This window comes from Lepidochelys olivacea, assembly GCF_965140295.1.
Source record: "Lepidochelys olivacea isolate rLepOli2 genome assembly, chromosome: 13".
Lineage (NCBI taxonomy): Eukaryota > Metazoa > Chordata > Testudines > Cheloniidae > Lepidochelys > Lepidochelys olivacea.
The window spans coordinates 13,117,369-13,131,294 of NC_140423.1; the positions used below are offsets into that span (position 1 = coordinate 13,117,369).

General features: G+C 42.3%; 1 protein-coding gene across 2 annotated transcripts in view; it reads right to left on the reverse strand.

Moving 5' to 3' along the window:
• RTF2 (replication termination factor 2) overlaps window positions 1-13,926 on the reverse strand; it is a 52,518-nt gene that overhangs the window by 36,325 nt on the left and 2,267 nt on the right. For both annotated transcript variants that reach the window (XM_084645703.1, XM_084645702.1), the window contains exons 2-5: window positions 13,432-13,526; window positions 13,236-13,329; window positions 10,828-10,967; window positions 5,392-5,470 (exon numbers count right to left, since the gene is read on the reverse strand). In XM_084645703.1, the coding sequence (XP_084501829.1) occupies window positions 5,392-5,470; window positions 10,828-10,967; window positions 13,236-13,329; window positions 13,432-13,526 (408 nt within the window). The remainder of the gene's footprint in view (window positions 1-5,391; window positions 5,471-10,827; window positions 10,968-13,235; window positions 13,330-13,431; window positions 13,527-13,926) is intronic.

Consider the following 13,926-nt stretch of genomic DNA (forward strand, 5'->3'; position numbering starts at 1 on the left):
TTGGGATGCAGAAGGGGGTGTGGGGTGCAAGCTCCAGCCAGGGGTCACTTACCTTGGGCGACTCCTGGGCAGAGGGGTTAAAGGCAGGGTCCCTGGCACCCCGCCGCTCCCAGAAGCGGCTGGCACTTCCAGCAGCGGCTCCGTGTGCTGCCCAAACCCGCAGGAGCCTCCCCCCAGGGCAGCAGGGACGTGCCAGCCGCTTCTGGGAGCGGCAAGAGGCAGGGCAGGCCTTAGCCCAGCTGCTCCGCTAGACTTTCAGTGCCTAAAATCTCTGAGTTTGGCTTCAGTGGCCCCCGGGAGATAGGACGTGATTCCGGGAGACTCCCGGTAAAACTGGGAGGGTTGGCAACCCTATGGCCCACCCATGGAAGCCTGAAACATATCTGACACTGTAAAAAAAGTGCTTTTTTTGGTTGTGCCATTGCATCTTCACCACTCGATGACCTCAAAACAGCAACACAGACCACAGACTATAGTGACAAGCCTGGTTTACTGTAAACCTCTCGTCAGTCCTCTCATTGTGGCTACTCCTTCACCCACAGTTTCTTCAGAATGTTGCATCAAAGTTGCTCCAAGGTTTGAGCTACCATGATCACATTATGTGCGCCCTGTATGCCTTATAGCTGGTGGCTATAAAGGAGAAAATTAAAAATCAGTAGTCCCAGTTTTAAAGTCTTAGACCCTAACGGCTTTGGACCCTGATTATATCAAGGTCTACTTACTAGTGGAACTTGTTCTAATGCTCTTACTAAATGCCTTTGAGATGACCATTATCAACTTGAAAACTAGCCATTTTCTAAAAAACAGAGTTAAAATAATTTCAGCTATTATACCTGTTGCTAAATCACCCTGTTAATCTCTGCAGCTTCACAATAGTTTTTTTATAATGTTTTTTCATCCCGGTTGCTACATGAAACATTCACACAAAAACAGTAGAATGAGTGACTACACAGGAAGAGTATGAAAATGTCCATTATATGCCAAGTACTAGCTCATCAGCTGGTATCAGTCAGGATAGCTCCATTAAAGTCTGTGGAGCTACAGCCTGTATAAAAGTGAAGATCATGTCCAAGTTGCTGACAAACAAACAAAAAAACGAGTCAGGAATTTTTCTTCCTTCCAACTCCAAATTTAGTAATCTGAGGTGCTATTTGCAACATTAGTAGGTGACACGATTCCAGATCAAAGTGCAACTGAAAGCCTTTCTTTTACAATTGCACAATTCCTTCTGAAGTTGACAGGAAATCATGCTGCTGTTCTGTTGGATCCTGCATTGTGGAACATACCTCCTCGAAACCTTCTCATTTTGTGTTGTCCAACCATCCGAAGGTGCTTCCTCCCTCCAAAAATGTTTCTGTTCTTCCAGTTCCTTTCTTTTTCCTCTTAAAGTCATATCCTGCCATTGATATTTTAGAAGTATGGCATCTTAACTGATATTATATTTGTTTTCTCCTTTTCTGCGGCAGCTCCAGGGTTTTCAAAAATACTATTCTGTATACCACTCAATCAAATGAAATGCTTTTTAAGTATTTAGGCCTATTCTAGAATCAGAGTCGCTCTGGTTTAACTATAAATTGGGTGAAAAACTGATTTAGTTAAACCAGTGCACTGTGGACAATCTTAACCCAATTCAAATCAGGTTTATATCAATTTGTCTTAAATTGATTACATTTAAAGGTAATTAATATAAAACAGATTAAATTGTATTGAGTGTGTCTAGTTTTTCCACTGGTTTAAATCACATCTTTGGTAAAACTGGTGCAAATTTTAACACACACAAGGTGTAACATTTTCGAAAGAACCTAAATGATTTAAGAGCCTAAATCTTTTTAAAAAAGAACAGGAGTACTTGTGGCACCTTAGAGACTAAATTCTTTTAAGAGGTTCTAAGAGCTCTCCTGCCAACAAACAGCAGCTACACTGTCTCGTTTAGTGGCACGGCTGTAGCGGCACAGCCGGGTCACTAAAAACTGTGTAATGTACACATAGCCGTAGTTGTTCAACAGGTTTCACATTTTTAACGGCAGCTCTGACTTGAATCCTAAAGCCGTAGGAGACAGAGGTGTGAAGAATGGAAAAACTGTGTAAAATCAACTTCAAAAAATTCTCAAATGTTAACCATTGCATAGTGCCTCTAGTAAAGGAAAGCAGCAATGACAGTTGCCTATTGTACTCTTTCCTGTTTTGTTAGCAAAACAAAATACAAACCAGGACTTAAAAAGTTTCCAGCTACAGCAGAAGAATGTAGATGGGTAATATATTTGAGATTTGCTTCATACAAGGTATTTGCTGGGAATTAATGAAGTTATTTCAGTGCTGGGGGACCCTTGTCAGAAAAGAAATGCAAAAACTGCCATCCCTTCCTTCCCTCCAAATGCTAGTGATTTCAGAAGCCTCTGAACATGGTACGATATGTATCTCGCTGAAATGAGCTGAGGCAACCTGAATTTTCTTTTGTTACCTTAAATCTGACTCAAACTATTCCCTCCCTCCCTCTCCTCCTCAAAAAAATATAAGGTTGCCCACTGATATGAAGAAAGGGAACATAATCAAACACATGACCTATGGGTTATGCTGTAATAAGCTTACATTTCTCCTACACACACACACACAAAATCCATTTAACTTTGCAATCAGTGTAATCACAAGAGCCATGCTAGCGCTGATCATTATTGCATCAGAAGTTGCTTCTTCTGAGAACATGTTCTCACTTATCTTTAAGATACTGGTTAGCAAAACAGAACGTCTTTAAATACATTCAGCTACACAACAGAAGCTGTCGCCATTGCCACTATTTAGAATGTAGCTTCCAAGACGTCTCTGTGGGAATTGGTAAAATCCAGAGTTCGACATTGTGGGAGGCCTTGTGCTCCGAGAGACAGCCTATACTAGATATTAACAAACAGTATTCCTAATAGTCAATCACTAATCATAGAACATACTGTCTATAGAAAATGACAGCTTTTTTACTTCAAATTCTCACATTCACTTCAGTTTTTAAATCCACTACTGCACAAAGAAAAAGACTGCACCAGGGGAATACAGCTAATTATTGCTTTCAATATAAACAAACCATTAACTACGAAAGCATAGAAACCAGCTCCCTAAGGACCCTATTTACTAAACTTCTATTCACCTTCTGTGCATGAGGCAACTGGATCAGAGCTATCTCAGTGTAGATTTCAGCGTTTCTTTTCTGAACAGTCAACTCTAAGTTCTTCAGTCTTAACCACATATCAAAGGAAGTGCAGACCAAAATATGGGGCCTGGTCTAAACTTAAAAGATTTTACTATGTCAGTTAGGGGTGGGATTTTTGTTTTTAAACCAACAAAGCTATGTCTGTAAAAGTCCTACTGTACATACAGTTACACCAGTATAGCTAATGTTGGTTTCCCGAACTCGCATAAAACTACACTGGTAAAGTCACTTATATACTGATACCAGTGCATGTAAGCTAGGAGCCCCCACCTCCCTCCCATTCTGCCTTTGTGCTGCTTCAAAAGGGTGCCCCCAGCATGGTGCAGTGGAAGTTCATACCCTACCCCTCCTCTGTCCCCCTAAGTAAAAAGTACAGGATTGGGAGTCAGGATTCTAGCTCCAGTTCTACCCAAACTAACTCTGAAATAGTATTGAATCAGTTAAAATTGAACCAGCGGAGGAGTTAAGACCTACTACAATCACAATTATACTGAAAGCGGTATTGAAACGTTAGCAGCAGCTATTTGTGAATCACTTTTATACAAGCATTCAAGGAGCATGAGCCTGTTCTGGGACCACCAAAATTCTGCACTATATTCAGACCTTGTATGACTTTGGACAAATCAGTGAACATCCCTGCACCTGAGCTTCAACATCTGCGGAACCAAGACAATGTCACGTAGTCACCATGCTGTTACCAGTTAAAGACTAATGCAGCAGCTCAATCTTCATTCCAGCAATCTATGAACCATGCATCCTCTTCTCTTAAATACTCCAGGACAAATACCACTAAAGCAAATGTGTAGGTCTATCTGCTAGATCTTGTATACATGAACTTTGTATACCTATGGTGCAGAATGAATATTAATTTTAAATCAAGACAAGCTGACATATGTGATGTTTCAGCTTTTTCTAGCAGCTGGTGTAATTCATAGATTCCAGTGCCAGAAGGGACCATTGTGATCATCCATTTTGACCTCCTGTATAACACAGGCCATAGACCTTCCCCGAAATGATAGCTAGAGCATTTCTTTTAGAAAGAGATCCAATCTTGATTTTAAAAATGGTCAGTGAGAATCCACCACAACCCACGTTTTCTAATCCTTTAATCATTCTCATGGCTCTTCTCTGAACCCTCTCCAATAACTCAACATCTTTCTTGAATTGTGGATACCAGAACTGGATACAATATTCTAGCAGCAGTCACACCAGTGCCTAATAACAAGGTAAAATAACCTCTCTACTCCTACTCGAGGTTCCCAGTTTTTGCATTAGCCCTTTGTCCACAGCATCACACTCAGAGCAATGAAGAACACCCAACAAACAAAATTATCAATGGAATACCGTAAAATAAAGAAAACATTCTTTTTGAGCACACTAATGTCTTCAAGAACAAGTCAAATAACAGAAGCAAAAATAGAGTAAATAATTCTCTTGTGCATTCATATCATTGCTTCTAGAAAAAGATTAAAAGAAGAAAGAAAATCCATCTGCACCCTGAATTTCATCAAGAATTCACATCAGTGTTTATTTATGCATCAACACACAAGACTGTTTTACAATGTTAAAATCATACGCAGTAAGGTTATATATATATATATATAGTGTTACTTTTTCCATCTCGTTCCAAGCAGAATAATTCAAAGTAACTAGTCTTTTACTGTAAGTATTAAGATTATTTAACTATTTAAAAATCTGGGAAAAAGTTATCTGATGTTTTAACATTATAAATGAGTCAAAAGATTTTTTTTAAAACAAACAGCAAATGGCAAGTATTCAGCAAATATAAAAAACAACCTTTCCTTGAACTGAAATTAAAAGACTACAGTGTTTGGGAAAATAATAAAATGAACAAAACATTTGATTTTGGAGAACAGCTGTTATAAAAACAAACTAACTTTAAAAACATGGGTTTTAAGATGTGCATTTTCCAAGACAATCACAAAGGAACTATTTAACTATCAATTCTGTTATAAGGCTATAAAGTATTATTTTCAGGCTACTAGAAAAGTGAAATCTTTGAGTTTTGCAGATGCAGCTTCAATTTGTATGTGCATCTGTTGAAATTTTTGTGTGAAGAAGCATTTGCAGCTGGCATAGCGTGTCTGTATATTTATGCGTACACCCCAACTATGGCCACATTTACTCCTATGTGTTTTTAAAGAAAAACAAGATTTAAAGCTTAAACTTACCCGGTGACAAACTTCTGTTTTAATTTCTTTAAGAGCACGTTCAGAGAACACACAGCCACAATTCCGCAAAAAACAAAACCTTGGGGAAAAAATAAAACCAGAGTAATTTGATTCTAACGTTTTAGAAAATTTAGTTTACCAGTAACAGACATTTTATTTTATACATGTGTAGTAAATAAATTAAATCAACACTTCAGATTGCAGCAAGTAATTTACCTGTTAGCTTTTTGTACACCTCTCTGTGGCTACTCAAAAGAAACACAAGTATGACATAGCTAATTTGCATTAATGATATTGAGACTCATTATAATTACTAACTGAACAAACAATAAAAATCAAGCATTCTGAATTATGCTATGTACTTCGTTAATTTATTCTGACTAGTCTAATTTGGTTTATTTTTATACTATTTCAGTGAATACTAAAAAGTTCACTACAATCTCTCAAAAATTTATGAATTCTTACAAGGCCTAGTATACTTTGCTACCGATCCATGTCGGTTCCCCAGATCCTCTGAAGTATCTAAGCACTAATCAAACTCTGGTATTTGTATGATGAGCACTTTGATGAGTGATGGACACTCTCCACCATGACTTTTCCTGTTGTGGCTGCTGCAAAGATCATATTCCTAGCCCATCACTTTCCCAACCTGTGTCGCCCCTTCCTTTGCACATCTCCACTGGCTCCACTTTCTCTATCACATCAAACATAAGCTGCTTGTATTCACTTTCAAGGCCCCTCACAGTCTATCCCCATTTTATTGTCTCTCATTCGCTAATGAGCCATCAATTGGCCCATCAGCCTCCTTCGCCTACTTGTTAAATTTTCAAACAAATTTCTTCATATATTTTTCATAGACTTCCCCTCACACTTGTGAGGTGCCCCCTGTAAACATGCACTAAGCTATCTCATTATCCATCTTCAAAACCTCTCTCAAGCATTTAGGAAAAATGTGGACAAACTGGAAAGAGTCCACAGGAGAGCAACAAAAATGATAAAAGGTTTAGAAAAACCTGACTTGTGAGAAAAGGTTAAAAAAAACCTGGGCACGTTTAGTCTTGCATGAAGACAACTGAGGGGAGAGCTGATAGTCTTCCAATATTTTAAGGACTGTATATAGAAAGAATTGTGATTAATAGTCCTCTATGAAACTGTGACAAGAAATAACAGGCTTAATCTGCAGCAAGGGAGCTTTAGGTTAGACATTAAGAAAAACTTTCTAAGTATAAGGGTAGTTAAAGCTCTAGAACAGGCTTCCAAGGGAGGTCATGGAGTCCGCATCACTGGAAGCTTTTAAAAACAACTGGACAAACACCTGTCAGGGATGGTCTAGGTTTACTTGGTCCTGCCACAGTGCAGGGGGCTGGACTTGATGACTTCTCAAAGTCCCTTCCAGCCCTACATTTCTATGATTCTAAGATTCAATATGTCTGTGTGACACGGTGCTAAGCAGAAAACTGCTTAGCCTACCTTCTGTCACTCCAGCTCCAATTAAGGGAAGTGAATTGAAGCTAGGTAGACCATCTGGCCCTGATTGGGGAAGTTTGAACAGCTGCTGCCTCATCAGGCTGGGGCTGGATAAAAGCCTCAGGGGAAGGAAGCAGGGAGGGGGAAGCTGGAAAGAGAAAAGCAGAGCAGAGCAAAGCAAAGCGAGATAACTCTCCCCCCCCCCCTTTGCTGGTGGACTGCAAGAAGGGGACTACTTGTATGGTGGAAAGGTGGTGGGAGCACAGTCTGTAAATAAAAGCACCAGGTGGGCACTGCACGTAAAGGTCTCTATATGACTTTCTCAGCCCAGCAGGGGGCAGGAGCCAGGAGGGCCCTGCAGGGACTCTGCTACATATGGGGGCTCATCCGGGATTATGCCAAAGCAAGAATTTGGCAGCATGAGATGGAAGAGACCTCGCAGTGGCTGATCAAGCAGCAGGAAGGGCTGCAGAAGGCAGTACAAACTTTTCAGCAGCTGGAGAAGCAGGCCCTGCTCAGCTGGCAAGCTGAGCAGCAGAGGAGCCTGCAAGATTTTATTCAGGAGCAGATGACCATTCAATGCAGCTCCTTCAGAAGGTGGGAAGTCCCCCCAGGACTTGGGACTATGTAAAATGGGCCTGGCAGATGACCCTGATGCCTTTCTGGGCACTTTTGAGTGGGTATCTATGGGGGAAGGATGGGACAGGACAACCTGGGCCCTGCAGGTGGCTCTCTACCTGGCTAGCAAAGCCCAGGTTGCCTATATGGCCCTGCGTGAAGAACAGGCCAGGAGCTACGACATGGTCAAAGCGGCTGTCCTAGATTGGGTAGGGCTGTTTGCTGAAAAATATCGCCAGCACTTCCGGGCGGCAAAGTGGACAGGGGGTTTGAGGACCTGGGCCTTTGCCCAGAAATTAATGGACTGGGCCACCTGATGGTTGAGAGCTGGTGCCCAGACTGCAGAGGAGATCATGGATGCGCACATCCTGGAACAGTTTTTACAAGGCCTACCAAAGAGAACAAGGGTATGGGTGAGATGGCACCAACCAGGCCCGGTGGAGGCTGCGGTAAAGCTGACAGAGGAGTATGTGGAGGCAGACTCCCCCAGGAAGGAGCGGCACCCCTATAAGGACAAGGACCCTGGGAGAAAAATCCAGGAAAACCCTGACCGGGAAGGGTCTGGGGAAAAGAAGTGGGGAGCTCCCACGGGGACCAGGCAACTCATCTGTTGGCGGTGAGGGCAAGTGGGACATAAAAAGCAGGACTGCCCAGATATGGACTGCGGCTTTGTGGAATTTTTCAGGTGGACCAACTCTAGGGGGCAGGGGAAGGGGCAGAAACTGTCCATTTCTGTGAGGGTGGGGAGGAGACCCCAGCAGGGTCTGGTGGACTCAGCCTCTGCCTGCTCTCTTGTCAGGAGGGGGTTGGTGAAGCTGCAGTGGATAATCCCTGGGGCCAAAATAAATCTGGAATGTGTCCATGGGGATGAGTAGCAATGGCCCAGGCACCCCTCAAGATTTGGGGCCAGTTCCGTTGGAAATGGGTCGGGGTGGTAGAGGGCTTGCAGTACCGACTAGGACCCCTGCCCAATAGGGAAATGAGATTGGGCTGGGGGCCCAAGGTGAGAGAAGGGAGAGACCTGTTTAGGAAGGGGGAAGAGGTCTTGGAGATAGAAAACCCTAGACAACAGAGCCCGAGTCAGGAAGGACGGGAGAAGGGAAAGGAGAAAGAAGATAGGGAGGGAGTATCTGCCCCTGGGCTCTCAGCAGAGCCAATGGGCCCAACAGAACTTTCTGAGGCAGACCCCCAGAAGACTAGGCCTAAATCCTGCTTGAGGGGTCTGGGGAAACTGAGGTCCTGGGTGCCCAGGAGGAAGCTGGGGCCAATTCTGAATCCCTGTCAGAGGTGAATGGGTGAAAGAAAGAAGGGCGCACTCAGGGGTGTGACTGGTGTGATGACCTCTGGGCGGAAGCAGAGCTAAGGGGTGGCCCACCCTCCACACAATGTGGTTTCTGCAGGTTGGGGATGGCTGAACCCTGCAAGGAAGCTCCAGCTGGTCACCCAAAAAAGGAAGGACTCCCCAGTAGGACCCCACCCGTTAGAGGAAGGAGGGGACCTGTACGGTTGAACCACGTGATTTGGAAAAAGCGGGGAGGCGTGTGACAGGTTGCTAAGCAGAAAACTGCTTAGCCAACCCTTTGTCACTCCAGTGCCAATTAAGGGAGGTGAATTGGAGCTGGGTGGACCACCTGGCCCTGATTGGGGACGCTTGAACAGCTGCTGCCTCATCAGGCTGGGGCTGGATAAGAGCCCCAGGGGAAGGAAGCGGGGGGGCGGGGGAAGCTGGAAAGAGGAAAGCTGCAGTAGAGGAAAGACAGTGAGGGGAAGCAGAGAGAGATAGCTTGCCCCCTCTCTCCTGCTGGGGGACTGCAATAAGGGGACTACTTGTATGATGGAAAGGTGCAGAAAGCACAGCCTGTAAATAAAAGCACTGCATCTAAAGGTCTCTGTATGACTTTCTCAGCCTGGCAGGAGCCAGGAGGTCCCTGCAGAGACTCTGCTACAGTCTGTCAGGGAGGGTTTAGATATACTTAATCCTGCCTCAGCACAGGGGGCTGCACTAGATCACCTCTTGAGGTCCTTTCCAGCCCTGCATTTCTATGATGCTTACAACAAAAAGCTGACAATCGTTAAGCTGCGGAGACCACTGTCTACCATGCTGACCAATATTGTCTGTTTCCTTGAACTCCCCAATCTGTATCCCTTTATTGTCTCTTGATTTATAGATTGCAAGATCCTTAGGGCAGGGATTGTCTTTTTTTGTTGTTGTTCTTGTGTGACTGTACAGCTCCTACCACAATGAGGCCCTGGTCCATTAGTAAGGCTCATAGGCACTACAATAACTCCAATAGTAAATAAATAATAATGTTGGGGCTATTCGCAGTAATTTTCACAAAACATTTGATTTGAAAATCAATTTGAGAAGTGGATTAAACATAACAGTCATTTTTTAAAATATGAACCTAAGTAAAATGTAGAGTCTTGGTGAGGTTAGCTAAATTTATGATTCCTAACATAATTCAGTTTTCCAATGTTTGATATAAAATTTTAAGTTAAGACAAACATAATTCTTACCTTTATACAGTCCAAAATAACCATGTTACTGTGCATAAATACATAACAAATTTTCTGCTAATTACTAAATGAGCAGTATTGCCAATGGGAGCTATATTCTTAACATTGTCTTTGTGGCATGAGTGTTGTTATACCTTAACTTTAGGAGATACGCAGAAAGGAAAAGAGAAAAGAAGTGTGTGACGGATCTGTTAATGGTTCTAAGTATGGTTTTATATGCTTTAGGAAAGAATTTCCTTTCCAACAACCCAAGGTGGCACATGCATAAATAAATAAAATACCAAAGCTTCAAAGTACCATTAAATAAGAGTCACCCCCTCCCCCATCCTGAAACACTTGCTGACATTAAAAGGAAAATAACAAAGCCTTCATGAACAGATACATGAGCCAGTAGGCATTCACCTGTCTGACTGTTACTGAATACAGTACAATTTAAAATGGATTATTGGAATGAATAAGCATTAAAGAGGAGAACTTTTCTTGCCTGGGGTATTTATTTTGAGAGGCAGAATATTAGGTCATCATCATCATAAAGAAAATGGGTGAGGATATTTTGAACATAATTTGGTAGACTTCCACTCTAATTTCACAGATCCACCACTATTCCATTCCTCCAAAATAATGTGTTGCAACAGGAGGACTCCCTGGGGCTGACCCCGCAACACTGAAGTTAATAGAAGTTTTGCAGTGGGAGAGGGATTAGAGCCCCCTAATGAAGCTATGACAATTTACAGCTGCTCAGGATCTGTCCTCCCACTATTTTAACAGTTTCTAAAATATTAATTTGCACAGTTCTAAGTAAAGTCCAGTTAAAGTTACATGCACGATACTAACCGATGCCTTCCATTCATTTCCAAGCCCACCACAGGGCAAATAAAGCGTGCACACTGGATGTCATCATATTTATCACCTTTTGTGTTCCCTTTATCACCTTTCCAAGCTGGATTATCTGCAAGGTTCAGCTCTGTTACATTCTGAAAAAGACAAATGTAAGTTTTTAAGTTGTGTTCTCATGATGCTTGAGACATGTTGAAGTGGTGATGTGCCTGAAGATACATTTTCCTTTATGGCTTATTATATGAAGAAATGATGAAATTCAACAAAGACAAGTGTAAAGTACTACAGTTAGAAAGGAAAAATCAAATGCACAACTACAAAATGGAGACTAATTGGCGAGTGTATAGTACTGCTGAAAAGAATCTGGGGGTTATAGTGGAGCACAAACTGAATGAGTCAACAATGTGATGCAGTTGCATAAAAGGCTAATATTCCAAGGTATTTTAACAGGTGTGTCATCTGCAAGACACAGGAGGTAACTCTCCCACTCTACTCAGCACTGGTGAGGCCTCAACTGAAATACTGTGTCCAATTCTAGGCACCACACTTTAGGAAAGATACGGACAAACTGAAGAGAGTCCAGAGGAGAGCAACAAAAATGAAAAGGTTAAGAAAATCTGATATGAGGAAAGGTTAAAAAAAAACTGGGTATGTTTAGTCTTGAGAAAAGATAACTGAGGGGGATAACAGTTTTTCAATATGTTATGGCTGTATATAAAGAGAACTGTGATCAGTAGTTCTCCATGCCCACTGCAGGTGGGGCAAGAAATAATGGGCTTAATCTGTAGCAAGGGAGATTTAGATTAGATATTAGGAAAATCTTTCTAACTATAAAGGTAGTTAAATCCTGGAACAGGCTTCCCAGGTAGGTTGTGGAATACCAATCACTGGAAATTAAGAACAGGTTGGAGAAACACCTGTCAGGGATGGTCCAGGTTCACCTGGTTTTGCCTCAGCACAGGGTCCTGGACTTGATGGATTCACAAGGTTCATTGCACCCCTTCATTTCTATGATTCTATTTTATATTAGAGCTTGCCATTATAAATGTTATTGGAATGACATTTTAGGGTCACAGACACTGTACCAAGTTTTTATAAGTTCAGCCATACAGCAGCTCTGAAATTTTACAGCTGCAAAACTTTTGAGATACATCTGGCAGGGGAGACTCAGAATTCTATTCCTGACTGGCAGTGTTCTAACTGATAATTCTGTAGTACAGTATAAAGATTTAAAAATAAACTATTTACAAATTGGACATATTGGCTCAATATCAACTAGCCTCTTTCCCAGTTTAGCCTCACTGTGCCTCTCTTTACTCCACTGTTTAAAAGGTGATAATACCACCTATGTTACAGGAGTAGTATGGGATTGGTTATTTAATAGTGACATGCAAGATATCATGAACAAGGCTATGTTTTAGTCACAGGTATTTTTAGTAAAAGTCACGCGCAGTAAACAAAAATTCACGGCCCGAGACCTGTCCATGACTTTTACTAAAAATACCCATGACTGCAACTTGGGGGTCTGCCTGGGGGAGGATGGCCCAGATGGTGCGGGGGAGGGGCGCGGCAGCAGGCAGCCCGGGATCCCTGCTGGGGGGTGGGGGAATTTTGGCAGGGCCGGCAGGCTCCCTACCTGGCTCTGCGTCTCTCCCCCCAGCAGCAGCAGAGTTTGGGTGTGGGAGGGAGAAGGGTGTTGGGGCATGGGATGGGGTGAGGCGGGCTCTGGGTGGTGCTTACCTGGGGGGCTCCCCTGAAGCAGTGACATCACCCTCACTCAGCTGCTAGGCAGAGGCATAGCCAGGCAGCTCTGTGACAATCTCGCAGCCTTAATCATGAGCTATTCACAAAGCAAAGGGTGACCCAAATGCAGCTCTAAATTCTATGAGGGCAACTTATGTTTAATGCAGAAATGCAGCTTGTGAAGACAACACAGTACAGCATGCAATACTCCACTTCAGGGCAGGAAGAATGCCCGTTTGAATCAAGATGGAGTTTGGCAAACTGGGTGTGGTAGTTTCCACAGGTTGCACCCTCATAGTATAGAAGAAAGTGAGTGAAATCTGCTCCATTTTATACAGACTGGGTACAGACTTTGGCAATTTGAGAATGTGGCCATTAGTTAAAAGTATGAGTACCCGTACCTCTGCCATACAATATATCATAAAGAGCGATACCCTGCAATATAGCAACAGCGTCTCTGATATCGTAAGCAAACACAACTGCTACCAAAGTATCAAACTGCCTGGAAATGAGATGCTAAATTTACATGCTATAAGAATTTACAAAATTATTTGCTAAACTTTCCATTTTGAACTGGAAAAAGTGCGAGAACAGTACTTGAAAAAATAAGATATTAATTGGCTGCCTTTTAGAATCAGATTTAAATTTTGGCATCCACTTACCTTAATGCTCCTGATATAGGATGCAGCCTGCACAAGGGATTTATCAGATGACTTGTCCAGTAAAAATTCAATGATAGCATCTTTGTTATACAGCCTACAACATAAAATTTGCAGTCAAAATTCTGTGACTTTCATAAACTACATTTATTAAAAAATTAGTATTTTTATCAAGAAAGCTAAAGAAAAACAGTCATACCTTCCCAGCTCACAGGCTACAATTGGTCTCCTTAATTCTTCTTGACTCAGTGTGCAGTAGTACCACTGTGCCACTAATTCTGCATTTTTGTCAACCTGAAGGAAGAAAAAACATTGGTTTATCATTCATTTCAGATGGATTTTTCCAACTGGCAGGTTTATCGTTCAAACCTTTACATTTGAAACCAGCACCCACACCCTATAAAATGACAAGCAACCACCCTCCTGGCTCAAATTCACCTGATAAAATGCTTTTTCAAAACCTTTCAGTGAAGATTCTGCATATTTGCTAGGTTAGTGTTAGCCAAAACACTCGTTTCCCCTATATCTGACTTGGAGCCCAAACCTGCAAACCGTTACTCATGCAAGTAGCCCCACTGATTTCAACAGGACTCCTGACAAATGTGTAACTGCATGTGTAACCACTGCAGGATCAAAACATTAGATTATAAACTCAACCACGAAGATGTGGGGGAGGGACAGCAGGGGCAGTGTC